This window comes from Neltuma alba, unplaced genomic scaffold, assembly GCF_004799145.2.
Source record: "Neltuma alba isolate B1F8T4 unplaced genomic scaffold, ASM479914v2 tig00013030_pilon, whole genome shotgun sequence".
Taxonomy (NCBI): domain Eukaryota; kingdom Viridiplantae; phylum Streptophyta; class Magnoliopsida; order Fabales; family Fabaceae; genus Neltuma; species Neltuma alba.
The window spans coordinates 1-24,321 of NW_021637377.1; the positions used below are offsets into that span (position 1 = coordinate 1).

At 36.0% G+C, this 24,321-nt stretch overlaps 4 protein-coding genes and 1 pseudogene across 4 annotated transcripts; 4 read left to right on the forward strand and 1 right to left on the reverse strand.

Annotated features, from left to right (window-relative positions):
• The first annotated feature begins 3,032 nt into the window (after positions 1-3,032).
• Positions 3,033-4,279, forward strand: LOC114733714 (uncharacterized). Its single transcript, XM_028921210.1, has 4 exons — positions 3,033-3,157; positions 3,494-3,569; positions 3,703-3,774; positions 4,145-4,279. Exons 1-4 carry the CDS (start codon positions 3,066-3,068, stop codon positions 4,277-4,279), a joined length of 375 nt encoding a protein of 124 aa, XP_028777043.1. The 5' UTR covers positions 3,033-3,065.
• On the forward strand, positions 4,181-8,099 carry LOC114733713 (uncharacterized). Its single transcript, XM_028921209.1, has 8 exons — positions 4,181-4,259; positions 4,355-4,770; positions 5,275-5,681; positions 6,111-6,210; positions 6,303-6,362; positions 6,451-6,537; positions 6,806-6,934; positions 7,116-8,099. The coding sequence occupies exons 2-8, from the start codon at positions 4,762-4,764 to the stop codon at positions 7,416-7,418; spliced, it is 1,095 nt and encodes a 364-aa protein (XP_028777042.1). The 5' UTR covers positions 4,181-4,259; positions 4,355-4,761; the 3' UTR covers positions 7,419-8,099.
• Positions 8,100-9,420: 1,321 nt separating this feature from the next.
• Positions 9,421-12,135, forward strand: LOC114733719 (plastid division protein PDV2). Its single transcript, XM_028921214.1, has 2 exons — positions 9,421-9,883; positions 11,326-12,135. Exons 1-2 carry the CDS (start codon positions 9,638-9,640, stop codon positions 11,938-11,940), a joined length of 861 nt encoding a protein of 286 aa, XP_028777047.1. The 5' UTR covers positions 9,421-9,637; the 3' UTR covers positions 11,941-12,135.
• A 1,918-nt stretch (positions 12,136-14,053) lies between these two features.
• LOC114733727 (non-legume hemoglobin-like) lies at positions 14,054-15,033 on the forward strand (annotated as a pseudogene).
• Positions 15,034-15,935: 902 nt separating this feature from the next.
• LOC114733716 (pentatricopeptide repeat-containing protein At1g80880, mitochondrial-like) lies at positions 15,936-19,193 on the reverse strand. The gene is given in 3 exon segments (XM_028921211.1): positions 15,936-17,274; positions 17,277-17,416; positions 18,135-19,193. Coding segments are annotated over 3 exon segments (1,602 nt in total). The 5' UTR covers positions 18,704-19,193; the 3' UTR covers positions 15,936-16,381.
• Positions 19,194-24,321: the final 5,128 nt, after the last annotated feature.

Below are 24,321 nucleotides of genomic sequence, written 5' to 3' on the forward strand. Positions count from 1 at the left end.
AACCCCTTACCAAACTATCTAGAAGAAACACCACACTTCATGGAATATTACAATATTGTTTGTTAAGAAGTTATCAGAAAGCGTTTTTGGTTTTACTTCTATTGCAAGCAGTTGAAATATGGAGGCTAAGCAATAATGGTCACGGAGAAAAAGTGAAACCACAATAATAACTGTGGTAGGAGATAAGAATCAAAGTGAATAAATAAATTGGTAAGCCATGAAAAAAGCTTTGCTGTTCAGAAGATAGAGATGATAGTATATTAAAAGCAAAAAAGAATTGATATATATGATAATGACATAGAGATGAGATCATAGTGTCATATTAGTTGCAAGTTACAGTTCATTTTTCCAATGACCATCCCTTCAATTTTGATTTGAACTACAAACCCCAAGTAGAATATTTATTTGTGATTTTTTTTCTTCTTGTAAGACTGGAATTAAGATTAGAGCAAGTCTATTTGGGCATTTGCATCATTCCAGTGCATGCAAATAACAGAAGCTTTTGAATGAACATGCATTTGAAGGAAAGGAAAACGCTGATGCAAGCTCACTTTTTAGAGATGTCAAGTTATTTCTAATTGACCTAATTATATTGATTAAATTGCATTATTCTCAAATTCAGTATGAATTGCTTTTCTTTTAACTAATTAATCAAATCACAAAGATTTAAATGCCATCTAAATTATCCAAAATCTTACAAATAATTTAATCTACAATTAGACACCAAAAGTTTACTTTTGACCAAATTAAACTCTTAATTTTTTTCCTTATAATTAGCTCTCTTTCATTTAACTCCACCGCTTTGATGGACGAATACTATTATATATCTGTGATTTGTGTACGTGGAGCAGCTTATCCAATAAGAAAAGGCAAGCCACTTTTTCCCTCAGCAAAGTAATTGACTTATGCGGAACTAGTTGTATCCAAGTTTCTGAGAGGGGAGGGAGAGAGGAATTAGACAGAAAAAAAGGACAGCCTACCAAAAGCAGTCATTCATATCAGCAAAATGTGGATTGGTTCTTCGTTTGACAATCAACTTTCAGCCCTTTTGAGGTTTGCTTTTTTGTTCAAGTGCGCCTTCCTCTTTTCCTTTCACCACCAATTCATTCTCTTGTTAGGGCCCCATTCTTCCCACCAAATTTCACCAAAATCAAGATTGAATATTCAGTTGTTTTAGAGTTGTTGCTTACAAATTGCTCTCAAAACAGTTTTTGCAGTCTAATCAGTAGATGAAGTTGGTTTGTGTTGTCTCAACATTTGGAATATTTGAAGTCCAAGTTCATTCACCGAAATGATCTAATCACAAGTCTAAAATTTATGTTATTAATGATAATCAAAACTTTTGAAATTTAAAATTTGTCATCAAGTAAAGTTTCATATTCATATTTTTCAAGTTAATAACGAATTTAAAACAACTTTATAACATTAAAAAGATCAAGACGTAGCCTCAAAGCATCTTTATAACTTTCAAAGGTAACAACCATAATTTATTTACATGATTTTTAAGAAAGTTTTCATTTTTAGAATCTTCAATTGACTTTTGCTGACATCTTTAATCTTTAAAAGTTAAAGTAATCTCTCGCAGGAAGTGAATGTGAGATGCTAACAAAGACCCAATATACCAACAAAATTTAATCTAGTTATTAAGGATGAACTTATATCCTATAAAGATATAGCTTTAAATTTCACTGTTAATCCGAGAAAATTATTGATAGATAATTTGTAGCCACCTCTTATAATTGTTTCTCACCATGAGACTTGCTCTTACTTTGGTCAGTGCACAAATCAAATCCAATTTACCTATACTTCTATAAAAAATAAAAGAGGCGCAATAGTTATTACTGTGAAACATGAAATATTAATTTATGCAAGTTGATCAAAGAGCAGCGTCAATTTCAAGACGTTAGCAGGGTTGGAGAATTTCAGGGTTTAATATTATCATTAAGTGTCAGTAGTTATCTGGTATAGGACAAAAAAATATATACGAAGGAGCATGACTTTCGGATCCTCAAGCAGGAAAAATTAGTTTCAAGCAAAACTTGAAAACTTATGGCATCTTCCCTGAAATATTGAGTCCAATTCAATCACATTAAGCCAGGGGCAAAACTTGTTTGGCTAAAGCCATTTTTGGTGGGTGAAGGTGAGAAGAAAATAAAATGTCCATGGTTGAGTCAAGTCAGGGAAAAGGAAAAAACCCATTTCAAAAGACTAAACTTTTCAAGACTTAGAAGTACATAGTTAGCCTATGTAAAAGGTAAAAATGTTATTCTCATGCTTTCTTGAATGACGGAACAGAGAGGAAATGAAGTGCACGAGTGGAAGGAACTGCCAACCCACCTTGTCACTCCCTTTCATTCTAAACGGTGAAGATCTCTTCTTTTAACATACTATTATTAAAGCTCATGCAAGACTAATTTACTTCTTTTTACGCAAATGCAAAAAGCTCACCAGCAAAAAAGCTCCAAAGTTGGTGTGCCTTTATACATGCACGTTAAGTGTTTGACTGTTTGCATTATTGTTGATGACAGTGTAGCATACTCTTGTTTGTACATATCTCAGTTTGCCTTCCTGTTTCTTGTCCTTTCCTTTGATTATCCCCAAGTGCTACTTTGAAATATCTTATTCTTCAAAAGCTATGACCTCAATTTCTTCTTTTGATGCAATGAAAAAGATCCAACTTTGCAAAAATAAATCTTATGAGCACCATATGTTGTTCTCTTCGTACAGTTCTGGTTTGATTGCAGCATTTGCCTGATGAGTTCAAAAAGGGGACAGAGGGGGTGTATATGGGTTTGAAATAGATATAACTTGCAACCCATTTGGTTTCTTTTCATGCCCCAATTTTGGTCCAGCTTTTAAAAAACTTTGTCTCTGTGAGAAGTCTCATTCTATGATAGTTTAGTTTCTGCAGCGAATATGCAGAGTAATGCTATGAATTAATGCATTTTGGATGTATCTTCCGTTTTTGTCAGTATCTGATGGTGGTATTTGATGCATTTAATGATTTTTTGGTGCATCCTTTGACAGCGTTGAAGATTGGAAAGCGAATCCTGACACAATAACATATGCATGAAATAAAGTGGCGCGATTCTGGATACAAGCAATTCAAGCTCATGGACTCGACAGTTTTACCTTCAAGTCACAAGCGCTCTAAAAGGTTTTCGCTCTGAAAATTCTCTGTTCTATCTTTAGTTCAAGAGTTTCATTTTCATCTCTTCTTTCAAAGTTGTGGTCTTCTTAAACTAAATGAACTGAAGATAGAAGAAATTCTTACGAACACGATGCACGGTGGTTCTGTGCAAATAAACACATTGCTGAAGGGTGCTATGCTCATCAGTTTGATTTGAACTAGAGGGTTAAATTTTCCATACTTGCCTCATCGTTTACATTCAACAAATAATTATCCTGTGAGAGAGCTTTTCTCTGTTTACTGCATATTCATAGGCTCCATTGTACCTCAGTAAGCCTGAGATTTTATCACTGTGAATGGCAGTGATCCTATGGAAAGAAGAGTCAGGGAAGATGGATTATGGGATAACGGTACTGAAAGTTCTTTTCACACAAGCATGGTATATCTCTAATCGCTGTAGATTTGTGAGCACTGCAAATAAATATTTTCCTCTTATTTTGCCTACCTAGATTTTGCCTGTTTTAATATGGTAATTTATTAATTTTCTCCATTAAAAAAATGAAATGGACCAGCTTGTGGAAAGCAATGAATCCAAGAAGAGGCAATACCATAACATTGATCTTCAGAGTTCCTTGACTCAAGAGGTACTTATATTCTCAACTGATTTAGTTCCTCTATAAGAGATAGCTACTGATAAGCTCATAAATACATAGTTTATGATGGTTTAGAGTTAATTTTCTGTCTCTCTATTCTCTTCACTATAGACCGTTAAGTAATCAAAGTTTTGTTAACAGCCCGTGTTCTTGCCGCCAAATTTCTTCCTGCCACAAGTATATGCTTTGCAAGGCAAAATAATAGGGAATTAGGGATCTTTAAAAGATTTTTATACATCCTTTTCTATCTCTTGATGGAAACTCTGTTTGAAACTGTGAAAAACTAGCAGCTGATTAGTCCATTTATCCACAAACATCTGGCTTATTGTTCTTAAATACTGTGTTTTTCATGTCTTCGAAGATTTTCATGCTTCAAAAACGATTGCATCAAACAATTTGTGGTACGAAGTGCATTAGAGAAAGCATGTTACCTGCCTTCCTCACAAGATGCTGCGCTAGAAAACTCGATGCCAATGGTATACCCTTGAACACCTAAATGGATGCTCTCAATGGCTTATTGACTTTGCTGGATTTTTCTTTTGATTGTGTGTATTTTGTTTCTCAATTTTAGGCGACCAAGGAACTAATTAAGGAAATTGGCGTATTAGAATTAGAAGTAGTGTACTTGGAACAATATCTTCTCTCGCTGTATCGGAAAAGATTTGATCATCAAATATTGTCTCTATCAGCCAAGGAAAGAAGATTGGAAACAGATTCAGACACCAAAAAAGGAAGTTCATCAGTAAGTGGGACAGTTACTGTCTCTGAGAAAGAGATTTCAGTTCGTGAACATAATCTCCTGTCGCCCAGAAATTCAGTTGGCTTTCCCTTAAGGAATGCAAGAAAGAGTTAGAACCAGAAGCTGTTCTGGACTCAAGTATTCATCGAAGTCACTCCACCCTATCCCAGCAATCAGTTTGCTTCATCGAAACTTCTCAGGCCAAAGCTTTGGACACTTTCCATTCTCTACCGTTGTCTATGCTAGAGGTAAGTTCGAACAACTGACGGGAGTAATTCTTACTTCCTCATATGTCATATTGAGTTATTGGTCCCTCAAACATACCATTGCCACGATTTTGCTCCTTAAAGGTTAATCACGATCATATTAGCGTGGATGTCTTCAAGAGCACATCAAGTAAATATTGGTATTGTATCAGTTAATTGTACTGACATTAACAAAGTTGCCTAAATAGCCCAAAATTTGCCCAATTGGAATGTTTGCAGTTGACTCGATGACTTGTCTTTTATATTTTCCGAATGAAATTGCATTTACTCCATGTCATCATCATGAAGCCCAGCATTCAAGTTTAAATTTTGTCAACATATTTAATTTTCAGACTAGATAAGTAGTTATATGACACTTGTTTCTTAAACTATTAAGATTTATATGAAATCCATGGTGGTGGTATCTTTCCGCTACCACTAATCTACCTTACTTCTTGAATTTAGTGTTTTCTAATTTGGTGTTCTATGGAAATTATATTTTATCAGCAAGCTCAGAGTAATAACTGCAGTTCAATCTCCCTGGCTGAGCATCTGGGAAATTGCTTTTCTGATATAGTTCCAGAGACCCCAAACTGGCTTTCTGAGGAGATGATTAAGAGCATATCAGCTATATATTGTGAACTTGCAGACCCTCCTTTTGTTGGTCATGATAATGCTTCGTCCTTTATTCCATTTTCATCATCAGCATATGAGTTTTCTTCACAAGGCGAGGGAAATAAGCAGGCCTCACGGTGGAAGAAACATCGACCCTTCAATTTAAACTTTAACAACCCTTTCCACATCAAAGGATCAAAAGAATTTGGCGGACCTTATTGCTCAATGGTAAAGATTCACAAGTTAAGCAGAGATAGTGAAAAATTAAAAGAAGTTGAGTACATGCTGCGGAGATTTAGGTGAGCCATCTTTGCAATTTAAGTTCCGTAAGTCTTCATCCTAAGAGATTCATTCGCTGAACAAGGCAACTACATATTAGATTTAGTATGAAATTTGAAAACATCAACAATGCCATAAAGTATTAAGATGTATGTAGGATTGAGGATTGATCACGAGCCATTGTTGATAAGAGGATTAGGATCTAATTTTGATGTTCTTTACCCACTCTCAAGAGACTAAGATATGCTTAGCTTAGAGTTATAAATCTTTCAAGGATTTTGTCAAGGTAAGGGTTTAAGCTGGAGAACCGAATGCAGCATTAAGTAACGCGGCTTTACTTTTCTCCTTTAAAATAAACAGTTGCCTTTCAATATTAGCATATCATTCGCACCTTTACAACTATGTCAATATGCTAAGAAAATTTCCCTTTATGTCTTGCTTTCTTGCAGGTCACTTGTTTCTCGGTTGGAAGATGTTAATCCTAGAAACTTGGAGCATGAAGAAAAGCTAGCTTTTTGGATCAATGTGCACAACACCCTAGTGATGCATGTAAACTTTTCGAACTTTCAACGTTATTTGATTTATAGTTTTTTTCCAAGTCTTGAAGACAAACCTACCATATTGTTGTCTCTCATCTACAGGCTTTATTAGTTTATGGAATTTCAGCCAATAATGCCAAAAGAATTTCTACAGTACTCAAGGTGAGTTGGTCCCTAATATTGAACTGACAAAATCCATTGGTATGATCTGAAGTCCTTCTGAATTAAGCTGGTTGATAATGGTCTTCAGGCTGCATATAACATTGGGGGTCATAATGTAAGCGTAGAACTCATACAGAACTCGATTCTGGGATGCAGATTGCCTCGTCCGGGACAAGTAACTCTGAAAACCTGAAACTTCCACATAAACTTTTTCTCATTACTATTTTACATTACAAGCAAAGTAGCAGATGGAGTCTGAACCCTTTAGATTTATTTATTCTGAAGTTCTTGCAGAGTTCAAAAAGAGAAGAAAGGAGGGGAAATTTTCTAATATATGCTTTTATTCTTTATGTCAACTTTTTCTCAAAACTCTGCACTTCAAAGAAGTTCAAAGGCTTCTTACGAACATTAAATGACACTAATGCCCCATTCTTTTCTCCCAGTGGCTGCAGATTTTGTTTCCTACAAAAACAAAACTTAAGGTTAGAGATGCAAGAAAAGCATATGCAATACACCGACCAGAACCTTTGTTGCTATTTGCCCTCAGTTCAGGAAGCCGTTCTGATCCTGCGGTATGCTTTTGCCTACTTATATTTGTTCTGTCTCTTGGTGTAAACTCAAGGAGACAGAAGTAATCTTTCTGCAGCTCTTGATCACTTGAATGGCGCATTTTCATAGTCTGAATATAAGCTAAGTTATTCTTGCTTGAGAAGTAGCGTCCTTCTTAACCTCTGCTGGTTGCAACATTCTCAGGTGCGTTTGTATACATCCAAGAGAGTCTCGGAGGAGCTTGAATCTGCGAAAGACGAGTACATTCAATCTACCATCTCTGTGACCAAGGAACAGAAAATACTTATTCCAAAGATAGTTGATTTCTTTGCAAAAAGCTCACGTCTTGGGGCAGTTGGTTTGATGGAGGTGGTCAAGAATAACCTTCCTAATTCTCAAAGGAAAATCAATCAAGAGTTTCAATCAAAAGCAAGCTGGAAAGGCATTGAGTTGGTCCCTCATGACTTCAGTTTCAATTACTTGATTTCGAAGGAGTTAGCTTGGTAATCACATGCCTCAGTAGATATTAGCATCATAGCTTGGAATGACAGAAGAATCTTAATTCAGGATAATCATGAGAAGGAAAAAAATCACAAGCTCCTTCTTGGACGAGGCAGAAGACTTGATGTCGAAATGAACCAAGATTGGAATGATATTTAACACTTGAGCCTCCTAGCATGACTGAAGTGAAATTGTTCAACCTGGAAGTGGCAGCCCAGAAGGCAAGCTTCTATGTTGATATGTTTGGCTGGAGATAAGAGAAAAGGGAAAGGGAAAGCTTAATTCAAGCATAGCTCTTATTGAGTTAGGATGATGAAGAATTTTCCCTATCCTTTAAAAATCTCCTAAAATCCTCCCTATTTCTTCCAATCTGAAAATTTTTGGAAGAGAGAATCTTCCTATTTCCTAAGCAAGAATTAGGAAAATAATTATCCCTTGCTTTCCTGTCCTTCTCCTCCCTTCCCCTTCAACCCAAAACATATCCTAAATGTTTTGTGTTCATATGAACAATGAAGCTTGTAAATCATTAGTCTTGCTTGATTGGCATGGTTATGATTTATCAAGCAATGGTTATGATTCAATTGTCATTCCTAGTCTATTTAAGAACCTTATTGACAAGTTTGCGCTGATGCTTAGTGCTGTAGAGACCAGAGAATTGAGTAGTCAATTGAAGTGATGTTTATACTAGAGGCCACGCCCTCCAACGGTGATCAGTTCATTATTGTATATCATAGTGAAGGTTCCCTCTAGGTAAATTTTGCGAGTCTCTGTAATTACTTTGTCAGGTGAATTTTTAATATTGTGACAGGAAGTTAGCATCTTTTTCATGGAATCATTTATTAAAAAGAAAAAAGGACAAACTTCAACACATAGCATTCTGATATTTGAAAATCAGGAGTGCAATATGTGTGTCTGTATTGTGTGTGTATACATTTATATAGTTTTCTTCAATCTATTTCACCCTCAATATTATTTATTCTCTGTTTCAAACAATATGTGAGAGGCTAAAGTGATATATTTAGACAATGACGCCCCTAAAATCAAAGATGAATATCTTATCTCATGCAATGCAAGAGAAGAAACAGCGGCTAAATAAAAGAGCTAGTTGATTAATTGGAAAAAATTGAGAAAATTTGTTAATTTAGTTATTTATAATAAATATGTATTATGTTTTCTGAAATATCATTACTAATCATATGTATTAGTTAAAACTATCTTCTGACAGAACATTTAACATGTGCAATTACTATAAAGAATGCTTTGAAAGAAATGGGTAAATATAAGAAACAAAATGAATGAAGATCTTATATCTAGAACCAAATTGAATGTCAAATTAACTCTTATATATCTTGGACAGAAAGGAGTATATTTATGCAGCGGCAATAAACTGATATTTGATAAATAAAATTGATAAATCCACAAGCTCAAACAGATTTGAATTCTGGACATTTAATTAGTAAATGCATCTTGTATATGTAGATATGGATAGGAGAAGAGACAAAACAAATTTATGCATATTTTTATCCTCTCCTATTATTCTCTCTCTTAAATATAGAGTATATTTATAATGCTTACGGGCCACAAATCTGTACTCCCGCTGGATTAATATATTCTTTTTGTGATAAAAGTTAGAAAGAAAAGACCCATCGTCCGTGGGTTCAGCTGGCGAAGGGGTAAGACATATGACCAAGTTGGCATGTGTTCGATCCTTGGGGAGTACCACTTTGTTGTGGTTCCAGTCACGGCGCTTGGGGAGGCATCCTAGCTCTTAGGTGCCTAGATAAACGCCTAAGGGTAATTGACGGCTCGCCCTGCCCAACATTGGTATGACCTAGGAGGAAGGGAGATTTCGCCCTGCCCTTGGATCGTGGATGAGCCCAACCCCTTTCCAAAAATTTTTTTACCAAAAAAAAAAAAGTTAGAAAGAAAAGGGGGAAAAGGATGAAATTGATGGCCCTTTTTTCTTTTTTTTTTTTGGCCCTTTTCATGGTGTGGAAAAAAACAAAGAACGGAGATTGTGTTTTTTCTTCGTTGAAAGCGATGACAAAGAAAGCGAAGCAAAGAGACAAAGAATCCGCAGCTCATAATTTCTTTTCTATCTGCTGGGGGATCACTAGAATCACTAGAATTCGCTCAATACAGTGAGGAGAGATGTCTTTTGGCGGTTAACTGGGAATTAAGATGAAACAGTGAGTGATTTTTAGGTCAAATTTCACGAACCCTAAATGGAAGACGAGGGAATAGGGTTAGTGTTGGCCAGAGCTACAGAACTTAGATTGAAGATCAGCAATTGCATCCACAGAGCCTCGCCTGCTGCGTACTCGCCTACCAATGGCCCCTTAACGACTGAACCTCCTGATGGGAACGAAGTAAATGACCCCGAAGATGATGATAATGATGAAGAAGCAGAAAGGCTGTTAAACATTTGCGATGCGCTGGAATCCTTGGAGAACCAGTTATCTTCCTTGCAGGTTTTCCCCAAAGCCCCTTTCTTTTTTAGGGTTTTTCATTGTGAGATATTTTTCTTTTTAATCGTATGACATTGCATGATCTAATTTCCTGTGCATTTTGTTTCTTTTCTCGGTTGGATAAACTGAAATAATTCTTTCCATCTCTCTAGAGGCACGGGTGAAAAAAAGTTCATCTAGAAGAAAAGCTCGGAACATTTGTCTTGGGATCTGTCTTATTGTTAGGATTATAGCCTGTGATGTTCCCTGGATAAGGGCCAGAGATAGTGGGATATATGTCCCTCTTGAACTCTAGTGAAGCTTTTCCTTTGCTTAAAAAGCCCTTGAAGCAATCTGCTACCCTTGAAAGCTAAATTTCTGAAGTACTCTTCCTTGGGGACCAAACTTCTTATATGTACCTTGGTAACCCCATTCAAGATAAACTACCCATTCTGCTTAAATACTTTGTATACTTCCATGGTTCTAGAATATTAAGTACCACCGGCATTCATATTTTGACAAAGATAAGCTATTTTCGCCTGTAGTTAGGCTCTAACTTAAAAGAACAAATTAAATTAAAGTGCTTCACAACATGCAAATCACAGTATTGCCGATTACTCAATGTTACAAGAGTTCCAGAAATAAAATCCCATCTTATGCTCGTGGTACCATCAATTAGAGGGGAGGGGGGTGCTATGCATTGCCAAACGTTTGATTCCGTGGAAAAATCATCCTGTGTCATGGTATTGTCAATCTAAAAAGAGACCATCTCCACGATAATTCTGTTGACTTGATGACAGTGGAGCAGCTGACCCTGCAATTCCCAATTCGAGCCTTTCATGGTAATGAAAGTTACATCCAGAGTTTCACATAATTTCTCTCTGGATATACGTGTTAATATACTTGAAGAAACAATCGAACTAGTTGTACCAGGTAGAAAGAGTTTGTCCTTGTGGATAATGCACATCATAGCTATACCAAATTGGATGACAGAACCGCTTGTTTGCGGTCAAGATTATTTTGACAGCATAAGATAAATTTGGTGTGTCCGTTAACTTTTAATCACAGGACGATCCCGTAGCTTTTTTTTTTTTTTCCTGGCCAAAGTCCCGTAGCATGTTATGTTATTATAAATGAATGTTTCATTCGTCGCCTGTCAAATGAAACTTATTGAAACTGACGATTGACGTGGCTCCACTCTTGCCCTTTATGCTCTTTGCCTTTACAAGGATTTATAACTGTTGTTTTGAATTAGTATAACTGGTGTTTTGCTAGAGATGCGGACTTTGTTCGTGTGACTGAATGAATGCTGATTTAGCTTTATCTTATTTCAGTCTCAGTTTATTTTATCGTTAGATGTATGACGTGAAAGATCATATTGAAATATCCTTATTATTCTCTTATACTTTGTTTTTAGGACTCTTAATTGATGACTTAGAACTCTTTACTGTTTTGGCAATACCCAGGTTCTGCAACACCAGCAGCAATACGAAAGAGAAGTTGCTCTTTCTGAGATTGAGCAAAGCCGCAAAACGTTAATTGATAAGCTCAAGGAGTACAAAGGTAAGGAGCTGGAAGTGATACGAGAAGCTTCTACCTTCGCTAGCGAAACGGTGGAGCACAACAATGATCTGCTTCTTCCTCCATATCCAAGCCGTCCTCCCTACACCATGATGCATAATTCTGTTTGCAACGGGTTAATTCCAATTGATCCGAAGGTCCAATCGAGGAAGAGTGTGAACGAGAAGGAGCAAAATCATGCCCAAGATGGCGTGAAAAATGCAAGAAAAGGATTGGGATTTTTTGTGACTTCTGCAGCCAAAACTGTGCTCACTGTTGTTGGCGTGGTATCCGTCATGAGCTTGTCTGGTTTTGGACCTAAGAAGTTAGGTACGAACCTCAACATTTTGGGCCTGCTTCATCGACCAGAAAGTGAGGATGAAAGATCAAAAACTAGATGCCCCCCAGGGAGAATCCCACTGGTAGAAGATGGGGAAGTTCGATGTGTTGTGAAAGAGAGAGTTGAAGTTCCATTTTCAGCAATTGCTGCGAAGCCAGATATAAACTACGGGTGTGGTTAGTTCTAGTGCTTAATGTTGTGCTTCACTTCTCTCCTTTTCTACCCTACTGTTCATATGCTTGTTCACTGGCATGTAGTTGTCATGATTTTTGGTAGTTTATATTTAGCCACGAGGTCTTGATTGTTTGAGAGAAGTGGGATCAATGATTGTATGGTCTTTTATGCCCATTATGGTAGCAGATCCCCCCCCCCCCCCTCTCAATTGGATTTCCAATGGCCTTTTCTCTGTTGTTGTCGTGCATTCCGTGCTGATAAGTAAGGGGGGAAATAGATTAAAACTATGGTAAGACTTGTGTGAGATCTAGTCAATGGCTAAATGCTTACTCATCTAATCCAGTATAAAATAATAAAGAGTTAATTAAGATGATATGAAGTTAAAAATTGGGAATTCACCCTAAATAACGACCTACCAAAAAATGATTTTTTTTTTGTTTATTGTTTATGACATGTTGGATGAGAATATGCAATGGATTAGAAATCGATTAACATTTAAAATAGAAAAGAATAAACAATTCTTTTTGTAAATATAAATTATTTTAATGTTTAACAACATTAAATTGATTTTTTTTGAAATTTTTGTAATTTTTTATCGGGTTCTTATTGTTTTCTCAATGCAGGAAATATTGGTCCTTATGTTCATAATATGTTAATTAGAACTGATGTAAATATTGATCAAAAGGCATCTAAGTTGTCAAAAAATACAAAACAATAGAGTTTATATAAAAAAAATAATTATTCTTATAATCATTTTCTTACATCTATATGCAATCTGTTACCTGATTGATTTTGATTTTATTTAGTCCATGTGATTCATTTTCTTAGAGACACACACACACACACACACAGAGAGAGAGAGAGAGAGAGAGAGAGAGAGAGGATATAAAAAACCAAGCACCCCGTGAGAAGGAAAAGATACACCGACGTTTCTTTCTGGCCAAATAAAAAAAACAAGAACTCAATTAAAAATAATGTATCATCTTTTTTTCTTAATATAAGAGCTATTTTAATATTCAATTTGTTCTTACATATAAGAAGTTATTTCACTTTATTTCTCATACTTATCTATTTCTTTCAAAATAGTCATTGTAATAGTTGTATATATCAAAAGTTTTCATCAAATAATAATTTTAACTAATACATATGATTAGTAGGAATATTTTATGGAAGATAATATTTATTTTTATAAATAACTAACTTAACAAATTTTTTTAATATATTTAAATTAGTTAACTAATTCTTATATTAGAACCAGAGAAAGTATATTACAAGCACTTGTATTTTTTTTGGGGTCAACATACTTCCATAAATATTTAATTCAAGTAGGGTTAGATATTGGCTAAAATAATATTCATCCAATCCTTAATATAAGACCTATTTAACTAGTTTGATTAGATTAAGGAAGTTGGGTAAGTTAATTAATTATAAGAAATATGATATGTTTTTTTTCTAAAATAAATTGACCGAAACATCAATTTGTGAGTTCCTGGCTGACGCAACCATGAGTCAACGATCAAATCCACCGTTTTGTGTCGCCGCCAGCAGCCCCCGGTTTGATAAATATAAAAATAACTCTTATATTTAGAATTAAAATTAACTTAATAATTAAGTCTTATACTGAGAATAATGGAGTATCAAACGGGGGAAGGGTGGAAGAATTGGATTACAGAGACAAAATGATAAACAGAGCTATCAAATAAATTGACCGAAACATCAATTTGTGAGTTCCTGGCTGACGCAACCATGAGTCAACGATCAAATCCACCGTTTTGTGTCGCCGCCAGCAGCCCCCGGTTTAGGACCCACCTTTTCTACATAAACAAATATCTATCATCTATGTTACGATATTTTTCAAAGAAATTTGGTAAAATTTTCCACTTACGGGTCACCGCTTCCCTTCTCTAATGCAACATGTTCCAAGGGAGATATTGGAAGGTTCTACTAGTCTATTAACGGGAGCTAATCAAAATCAAATCTTTTTACGCTTTCTGAGAATGGCTCCCCGTTGGCCTCAAGGGCCATTTTCATCGTCCTTATAAATCTCACAGCAACCCCCACCCCCATAAATCAAACCGTAATTTCTTAACATCTTCGAAATCCTGCGATTACTCGACAACATGGCCGAAACCGACGGATCAATATGTTTCACCCAAGAGCAAGAAGCGCTCGTTGTGAAGTCATGGCAAGTAATGAAGAAGAATTCTGCAGAGCTGGGTCTCAAGTTTTCTTGAAGTACGAATCTTCTTCTACTGATATTCACTTCATCTTTCGCTGACTTCTAAATCACTATTTATGCTTCTTCTTCTTTTCTGTTTAAATTTAGGATATTTGAGATTGCCCCATCTGCTCAGAACTTGTTCTCCTTCTTGAGAGATTCAAAAGTCCCTTGGAGCAAAACCAAAGCTCAAGCCTCATGCCGTGAATGTCTTTGTCATGGTGAGCTTACTCTGTTTCTGACCTCCGTCAACTTTACTCTTTGTATGTCCCTGATGAATATATATATATATATGTATGTATGTATGTAGTATATGTATATTTATCTCTCTGAATTTTTTATTGCAGACGTGTGAATCCGCAGTTCAGCTGCGGAAGGCTGGTAAAGTCACAGTGAGAGATTCAACCTTGAAAAAAATAGGTGCTGTCCATTTCAAAACTGGCGTGGTGAATGAGCATTTTGAGGTATTTACTTAACAGTTTGTTTATTAGAAAAGTTTACATAGTTAAGGTCTTAGAGATGAAGTTCTTCAGATGATTGCTATTAAGTTCTTCAAAGATTCTAAAGAAATTTATGCCAATGACATGTAAACTTAAATCATTCATAGAACATCTGAACGTATAAAAATTCAGTCTCTGATGATGAACTTATCGAGGCGTCAATGTGTATGTTCTGATTGGTGAGTTATTTTCTGCAAGATTGATGTGTGACCTAATGTTTTTCGCTGTGTAAGGTTACGAAGTTTGCACTTATGGAAGTCATAAAAGAAGCAGTGCCAGAAATGTGGTCACCAGACATGAAGAATGCATGGGGAGTAGCTTATGATCAGCTAGTTGCTGCCATTAAAGCTGAAATGAAACCTTAATTCCTCTTAGAGACTGTCTCTAAATAAGTTTGATCAGTCCAGTGTTCTGGATATATGTCAGCGAGCTTGTCTCTGTAACGTTCTGTTGAATAAGCATCTATTATATATATTGGCATTGGTGTTACTTTTGTACCAGGTTGGAAAGATGTTACCTTTTAATAATATTTGAAGAATGAAGATAATAAAATAATTTCTGTTCATGATGGCTTTTGTTTATATCTACTGTTCTATTGATTATTCTTTCAATCTTTTTTAAAAATGGACGTTAACTTCTGACAAAGTCACTTTTAAAAATTAATTCATGATCTGAAATTCACCAAACTTTCCAAAAATACCTTAATTATATGCAATAAATAATAAATCGATTTGATTCATTTCTCTCTATCATAGATAATCAACGTAACTAACGGGATTGGATTTAGCTGCAGGACAGTCAAACAATATGTTATAAAATAATAATAGACGAAAACATCAATTTGCGAGCTCATGGCTTACGCATTCAAAGAACCAGTGACTTATGTGAGATGACCAAACGGTCCAATCTGGTAGCCGCACCTGGTTTCATCCGCCTCTTCAACGATATATAAAGAGAGAGATACACACACTATTTAATATGATACTCCAAAAGGCCATAAAAGAAACTCTATGCAATTAGGATTTAATTATCTTCTCACCACGTGTCTTCCTTCCCGCCACTGCGCACCGTTAGCAAATGGAAGAGAACATGTAGTCCCCCCCCCCCAAAAATAAAAGCAGTATATTATAATAATAATAGTATAGTAGTAGTAGTAGGAATAATAGTAATAGTAATAATATGTTTAAAGGACAAAAGGTCCAGTGAAGGTTTAAGGTGAAAATTTAGGACCAGCAAATATACAATCTTGTCAAAGGAGCGAAAATTGGAAACAAAAGAGGCACATCAGTAGCAAATATATCCCTGTTATGTTTGCAAATATAAGCTCGCAAAAAGAGAATGTCCTGATAAGATCGGGTCTACATTCATATCACCCATAAAGAATATTAGAAGAGGGTCAAATACACAACAACCTCTCTTAAGTCTATCCCATATCCTCAGTAAACATGCTCTTGATATGAAAACCAAAACAATCAAAGGTTGGCTCAGGTTTTGGAAAATTTCTTGTCTCTTTGTGTGAACTCTTCATCTACGAACACAATCACAACCATTGGATGCATGTATCATATGCAGGCAAGAATTGCTCGTTCATGAAGGGGCAAAAAGTAGCCTGCTTCATGTAATTGATCTTATGGTCTTCTCTACGGTAAAAGGTTGACTAACAAGATAAACTGTGGTAGCTTTTGTAATTGCAGTCCTAAGTTTTGAGATTCTCCTCTTTCTTGGGCCTCTCATGGATTCTTCCGTTTCATCTTGCTTTTCAAATGATTGGGTCTTTTACCAAAGTGGGTCATTTTAACATGCTGTTTATCTTTATCACTATTATCAGGCATTTCTCCCTGCAAGAGCTTCTTTAGCCTTGGATCTTCCAAACATCCATTTAATATCATCTCCTTGTGAAATTCCCGGGCCTTAACTAGCCATCCACAAGTCACAAGACCTTCTACCATTCTTCTATAATGCATACAACTGGGCAGTACTTCAAAAGTTTTCATTTCCTGCCAAATTTTCAATGCATTTAGAGGTTGCTCCAACTTGAAGAATTTTTCAAGAAGTATAAGAAAGGAGTCGCCATTAGGTCCTAAACTAGCACTTTTCATCCTACTGAGAAATTCCAATGTCCCTTGATAATCTGTTCCCTCAAGAAAAGCATGGAAGGTTTCAATTGTTGGTCTAAGATTCTCCTCTACCATTGTATTTAATAAGATTCTTGCATGCGCTAGTTTTCTTTCCTTGCAAAGAGGCAGTATCATTGAGTTAAAGGTGGCAGAATCTGGCTGCAAGCCACCTTTTTTCATATCATCTATCATCTTCAGAGCTTCCTTCAAGCAATTTTCGTGAGTCAAAACATAAACTAAAGAATTGTACACCTCCATCCCAGGGCTCCAACCCCTTTTCTTCATCCCATCATAAAGTCTAAGCGAGTCAAAAAGATTTCCCGTCCTTGAAAAGCAAGAAATCATATGGCTATATGAGGTAGCATCGGGTGTTATACAATAGTTTGACATTTCTCTCCAAACTCTCTTCGCTTCAACTAGATCTACTGATATGTTGCACCACCCATTCAGAATAATGTTGAAACTCTCAGTCTCAAGTGGGAAGAGCTTCTTATTCAGAAGCATAACTCTTCAGCCTCCTCAATGTGCCCATGCTTACAAAGTGCATGCAAAAAAGCATGGAATGCTTCCTGATCAGGGGTCATTCTGAACTTTTCCATGAAGTTGAATGTTTGGATAGCCTTGGCCGAGTCATTTCCAAGTGCATATCTAATTGAAGCAAAATGCCAAAAGAGGACAAAAGAACGAAAGTTATTGACGGAATTGAGATGCCACTATCAAGTGTTCATGTATTTACCAACACAGTACCACTAAGAACATATAAAAGTAGACAGACCGATAAGATTGATTAATCGAATGTAAGCACACTGACTAATAAAAATCTAATATTCAAATAATAACGAAGATCACTACAAAAGAGTATCCTGCGTTACTAGTTAACTCAAATGATTCCAACAGCAAAGATAAGGGATAACTTCTCAACCCTAAATATGATTTGCTAATTAGTGTAATGCCCATCTAAAATGTAAGTAAACAAGCAAAATAAGAGTCAGCCAAAGGAGGTCAAACTGAAATCAATCAGATACTTCGTGCAGTGAGGTACTTCTTAATATAATAATACAAGTTTCACTCCACATTTTTTGAAAAGTTTACGTGAGATATATTATTAAAAGGAAAAGGAACTACTGGGACTATAAATTTTTTCACAGAGCCAGAATATTTGAAGTTATGATCCTGTTCTCACTGAGTTCAGCGCAGATAATCTCTAAGAAAGCTGGTAATTTCATAAAATTTTATTTGAAAAATTGAAGATGTAATGTTTGGCATAGGCGCAAGAGAAAATTCATTACTGACTCTCCATGTTAACCATGTTACAACAAAACTTTCTACGAGCCAGAAAGAGTTTCAAGGGCAAAGGTCATTTCACCTCTCAATCATAATAAGCATAGCCTGCCGTATACACAGAGAAGACCGATGCATATCTTGAATCAAACCCCACGCAGTGGAAAACTTTTGATGATGGCCCAAAACCCATATCATCAATTGATAAACATTTTCATCGTAGCAATTCCACTTCTTGCCCCATTCAAATGCCAAAAAAGCAGCTTTACACTCTTCCCTCAGTTCCCAAATAGTCGAACCAATTAAATCTCTATTAGCTTTGATACCTGATGCATCGAGAAAGGACATAGCCTCTGCTTCTGACGAATTATAAGCAACCTTTCTGAGCAATTCAAGGAACTGCTGTAGAACTGGGTTACGTGGGTCCCCATGGAAATGGAACTTATCGGCAATGAAGTCGATGGGGTCTTTAAGAGCTTGAGAGACATAGGAGAATGAAGGTTTAAGGGAGTGAGCCGGTAGCGAAACCGTTTGAGAAAAAGCCTGAGAGAGATGGTGAGGTGTAGCTGTGAGATTTGATGAGACAAGTGTGCGAGGAGGAAGTGGAAAGTGCTTTAGAGAAAACCTTCTCGTAAAGGTCGCCCAGACAGCCATAGGTTCAGTTGAAACCTTTGAACCGAGACGCAACTAGAGAGCTCATAAAGTCTTTGGTCACCCGTTTGGTTGATGTCAAAAAACACCGTAAATACCGGAATGGAAACGTGATTACCCTGAAAAGTGCGTTTGGTTGCTTGCTTGGACTTGAATTCCATTCGGACGGGGAAGAAGATTCTGCCAACTGAGGGAATGAACAATCCACTTAAAAAACAATGGAATCCGAGGCATTCCAGGAAAGGCTTTAGCTAATCTCCAGACTTGCCCTGCCTATGAAGATGAAGCAAAGCAAGCCTAAACAAGTGGGATATCAATTATCATGAGAAAAGCAAGTTGTCTTAGCAAAGCCCACCAAAATTTAAGTTTTATTTTCGCAGCCCCAGCAATGGGGACGAAATCTCTGTTAAGAACACAAAACTAAGTTCCCTAGCGAGGGCGCGTTGGAAGAGATATCAACGGGGGGGGGGGGGGTGGAAGCTCCCGGTGAGCAGAAAATTTATCTATGTACCCAGTCGCGGACGGAGTCACGGAGGCCTTGTCGGACATAAGTAGAACGGAACGAAGAAACAGAAGGAGGGCAGCCCCTAGATAAACCAATGGTCGGGATTAACCCCAGATTAACGGTTGAGATGGCTCTCTTCTTAATGACAAGACGCCGTTTTGTTGATCACGCTAAACTGTAGGGTATTTAATATAAACTTTAACTCTTTAAATTTATTCTCATTTTAATTTCAGTCTTTTAAGTTAAGAAAAGTTAGTCAATTGGTCCTTCAACTTCTAATTTAATTGTAATCCAGTTTTTCAAATTTAACTCATCATAACTCGGTTCCTAAAGTTTGTTATGTTTAACAATGGGAAAATTGCAAATAAAGACCCCTCAATATATAAAATAGCAATCAGGGACCCTGAATTTGAGAAATTGCTCACAAGGACCCGGTCCCAATTTGCAATTATGAAATGATGGTAGAATGTCCAAAATGCCCTCTGTTTTTCTCTCTTTCTTCCTCTCCAGATCATCTTCTTCCCGACCTTGCTCCTCATTTTCCTCTCTCTCTTCGTTCTCTCTTTCCTCTCCAAGTTTCCTTCCCTCTCCTCACTCTTTTCCCAGAGTATATGGAACTCCCAATGTCTTTCGGTGGTCCTCTCCTCATTGTCATCCCCGTCACCTTCTTTTTATCTTGCTTACCTGCTCTTTCGTCAACAATGAAGCCTCTTCCATCATTCTCTCTGTTGCTGTGGAAGGAGAGGAGAGTCGGGAGTTTGAGGGAGAGTGACAGTCATTTGTAATGCTTGTAATGTTTGTTTGCAATGTGTGTGGTGATTGCTTGGTGCTGAGACAATGCCCAATAAATCTGGATTTTTATTCTTCATTTCTATTTTGATTTTCAGCTTGTGTTCGTAATTGAAAATAACGAGTTTGATAAGTTGTTGAAAATAACAAATTGACAAGTTCTGATACCCAGTTCACGACAAGTTCAGTAATGCGAATAACAAGTTTAGCAAGGCAAATAACAACTTCTGATAAGCAATTCATAGAAATTCGAGTTTCTCTGTTAAAATGACAGCATTTTCAGATTTCTTTAGCAGATGACAAGTTCTGATACACAATTCATGACAAGTTCAGTAAGGCGAATGACAAGTTTAGTAAGGCGAATGACAACTTCTGATAAGCAATTCATAGAAATTTGAGTTTCTGTGTTAAAATGACAGGTTCCCAGTAGGTTTTCATACTTTTTCCTGTTAAAATGACTGGATTTCCACATTGATTTATCAAATGACAGGTTTATAATAGAAAATGACAAGTTTTCATAAGATCTTTATGCTTTTTTTTTGGAATTACAATTTGCACATTTCTGACAGCAACAACTTCTGATAAATACGAAATGACAAGTTCAGAATGAAAAATGACAAGTTAAGTATAGCAAATGACAAGTTCCCACAATGTTTTCATACATTTTAATACTTTTTCTGCTAAAATTACAATTTGCACATGTCTGACAGCACCCACTTCTGATAATTGCAAACAAGCTCTAAATTGTGAAAATCAAGTATGATGATTGTATTTCGGTGGAAAAATAGATCAAGGTGTGGCATGTGAGGAACAAACGAGCCCTAAATACAATGCTAAACGAATAAAGTTCTCGCTTTATATGTAGAATTTGATGGTTTCTTGTTCATATGATATGTCAATTTATATTTGGGATTTCATGGTTGAGGATGCACTTGTGAGTGGATATGATCATCGTAGTGCATTTGCCACTGGTGTTGATATGAGCATGCTTCGTGAGGGGCTTATGAGAGTTCTGGTGCTATAGTTTTATACATTAGGAGGAAATGAGAGGTGAAGTTGATGATGAAAGATGTTAATCAGAAGTGGTTGCTGTCAGAAATCTGAACATTGTTATTTCAGTAGAGAAATTTACATTTGTATGAAAACGTGATGGGAACTTGTCATTTTACATACTTAATTTGTCATGCGCTATTGTGGACTTGTCATTTATTGTTTATTAAAAGTGATTGCTATCAGCAATGTGCAAATTGTAATCCCACCAGAAAAAGTATGAAAATGTATGAAAACATTATGGGAATTTGTCACTTGCCATACTTAACTTGTCATTTTCCATTATGAACTTGTCATTTCGTGTTTATCAGAAGTGGGTGCTGTCAGACATGTGCAAATTGTAATTTTAGCAGAAAAAGTATGAAAATGTATGAAAACATTGTGGGAACTTGTCATTTGCTATACTTAACTTGTCATTTTTCATTCTGAACTTGTCATTTCGTATTTATCAGAAGTTGTTGCTGTCAGAAATGTGCAAATTGTAATTCCAGCAAAAAAAAGCATAAAGATCTTATGAAAACTTGTCATTTTCTATTATAAACCTGTCATTTGATAAATCAATGTGGAAATCCAGTCATTTTAACAGGAAAAAGTATGAAAACCTACTGGGAACCTGTCATTTTAACACAGAAACTCAAATTTCTATGAATTGCTTATCAGAAGTTGTCATTCGCCTTACTAAACTTGTCATTCGCCTTACTGAACTTGTCATGAATTGTGTATCAGAACTTGTCATCTGCTAAAGAAATATGAAAATGCTGTCATTTTAACAGAGAAACTCGAATTTCTATGAATTGCTTATCAGAAGTTGTTATTTGCCTTGCTAAACTTGTTATTCGCATTACTGAACTTGTCGTGAACTGGGTATCAGAACTTGTCAATTTGTTATTTTCAACAACTTATCAAACTCGTTATTTTCAATTACGAACACAAGCTGAGAATCAAAATAGAAATGAAGAATAAAAATCCAGATTTATTGGGCATTGTCTCAGCACCAAGCAATTACCACACACATTGCAAACAAACATTACAAGCATTATAAATGACTGTCACTCTCCCTCAAACTCCCGACTCTCCTCTCCTTCCACAGCAACAGAGAGAATGATGGAAGAGGCTTCATTGTTGACGAAAGAGCAGGTAAGCAAGATAAAAAGAAAGTGACGGGGATGACAATGAGGAGAGGACCACCGAAAGACATTGGGAGTTCCATATACTCTGGGAAAAGAGTGAGGAGAGGGAAGGAAACTTGGAGAGGAAAGAGAGAACGAAGAGAGAGAGGAAAATGAGGAGCAAGGTCGGGAAGAAGATGATCTGGAGAGGAAGAAAGAGAGAAAAACAGAGGGCATTTTGGACATTCTACCATCATTTCATAATTGCAAATTGGGACCGGGTCCTTGTGAGCAATTTCTCAAATTCAGGGTCCCTGATTGCTATTTTATATATTGAGGGGTCTTTATTTGCAATTTTCCCTTTAACAATTGCACCCCTGCTGTTGGTTATCAAACTAAACGCTATTAGCAAAGTTAACAGAGTTAGTCCCCTCCTCTTCCTTCTTACCTTTTCGTTTTCTCTTCATTGACTCCTTCATGTTTGTTGAAAATCATTCTCAAAACTAGAATCCTTCCTTTAAAGTCTACAAGCCAAATATGGTTCCATGGTCGATCACTCTCCCTGTTGGTTCGCATCTTGCTATGTTTATAACTGATCATTCTATTGCCATACAAGCCTTCATTCAAAACTAACAAAAAGGGAAAATATGTACAGCCAATCTGTATTAACAGAAGAAAAAGTGAACAAATGGTGCGAGCTAGTAGTTGGATTTGAACTTTGAATTAATTAATTGATATATATTCTTTAATTTAATTTAATTTCTTATTGTTGCCTCTGCCTATGGGCTGACTTCGCGGCTTGGGAATAGAGATGATGTCACCAATGTCAACCGTAGTAATGAAGCTGGGGATAGAATTGGGACACCAATTGCAAGCTCCTTCTAGGTGACCCTCTTGGTGCTTCTGAAGGTGAAGGAGAAAGTTCAATGTCTCCAACCAGTGATGATCAAGAATCTAATTCTGAAGATGGTGCGAGACTTTCTTTGGCCAGGGTAATGTTACTGAAATCAGACCATATTCAAAACATATAGCAGGATGAGAACCAAGGGAAAGAGAGATTGATCAGGGGGCCATACTTGGCTTGAAGACTTCGAAAGATGGGTCCCAGTTTTGAAAATGATTTCCCCAAAAAAATGAAGGGGCTGATGAGAGGAAAACAGAAATGATTAGGAGGAAGAGGAGGGGACTAACTCTATTAACTTTGTTAACAATGTTCAGTTTGATAACCAACGACAAGGGTGTAATTGTTAAGCATAATAAATTTTAGGGGCTGAGTTGCGACGAGTTAAACTTGAAGAACTAAGTTACAATTAAGTTAAAAGTTAAAAGACCAATTAACTAATTTTCCCTTTAAGTTATAAATCATAAGTTTTGGTTTCTCTTTCATTTAAAATATTAGTCCTTATAATCTAATAAAAACTGAGATTATTTTGTTCCTAGAAGCACCAGAGCCCATAATTTGAAACTTGATAGACTAAAATCAAAATGAAAATAAATTTGAGGAATCAAAAATTATATTAATTTTTTTAATTATTTCATTATACTTAATGGGCTTCGAAAACCAAATAAAACCTGCTGGATCAACCAAACAAAACCGACTAAAATCAATTGAAATAAGATTAATTCGGTTTCTTTTCTAAACTCAGTAGGTTTGGTTTTGTAGACCGAACAAGGCCGGTTTGAATTTTTTTTAATTTATTTATTTATTCCTTATGTACTGTAACTGTTTTTTTTTTGTGATATATTATATTTATTTCTCTATTATTTCATTGATATTGTTGATATTTTGGTCTTGGTACCTAATAATAATTTTTTACATGTCATTTAGATATTAAAGTAATTAATCAACTTATTACTGAAAAAAAGTGATTAATCAACTCACTAACTCAGAATATATTTATTTAATCAACATTAACTCACTTTTAAAGTTTAAGTTTTGTAATAATATATTACTACCTCCTGCCCTAATTATAAGACTTTGTTTGTACTACAAATAAGGTCTTATAATTAGGACCACGAGTAATATTAAATTAAATTTTTTATTTAGAATTAAATTTTAAAAGTATAGGGGTAAAGCAAAGAACAGGGGATGGTGGTAGACTGGTAGCTAATGGCAGAAAGCAACGACTATTAAATGTAATCAAATTTTTTATATGATGAAGCATGTT

Coding starts and splice junctions, on each gene's coding strand:
- LOC114733719 (XM_028921214.1), top strand. CDS start 9,638: ATGGAAGACGAGGGAATAGGGTTAGTGTTGGCCAGAGCTACAGAACTT. Junction 9,884..11,325: donor ACCAGTTATCTTCCTTGCAG/GTTTTCCCCAAA, acceptor GGCAATACCCAG/GTTCTGCAACACCAGCAGCA.
- LOC114733714 (XM_028921210.1), top strand. CDS start 3,066: ATGCATGAAATAAAGTGGCGCGATTCTGGATACAAGCAATTCAAGCTC. Junction 3,158..3,493: donor AGTCACAAGCGCTCTAAAAG/GTTTTCGCTCTG, acceptor TGTGAATGGCAG/TGATCCTATGGAAAGAAGAG. Junction 3,775..4,144: donor AGAGTTCCTTGACTCAAGAG/GTACTTATATTC, acceptor ATGTCTTCGAAG/ATTTTCATGCTTCAAAAACG.
- LOC114733713 (XM_028921209.1), top strand. Junction 6,363..6,450: donor GAATTTCTACAGTACTCAAG/GTGAGTTGGTCC, acceptor AATGGTCTTCAG/GCTGCATATAACATTGGGGG. Junction 6,538..6,805: donor GATTGCCTCGTCCGGGACAA/GTAACTCTGAAA, acceptor CTTTTCTCCCAG/TGGCTGCAGATTTTGTTTCC.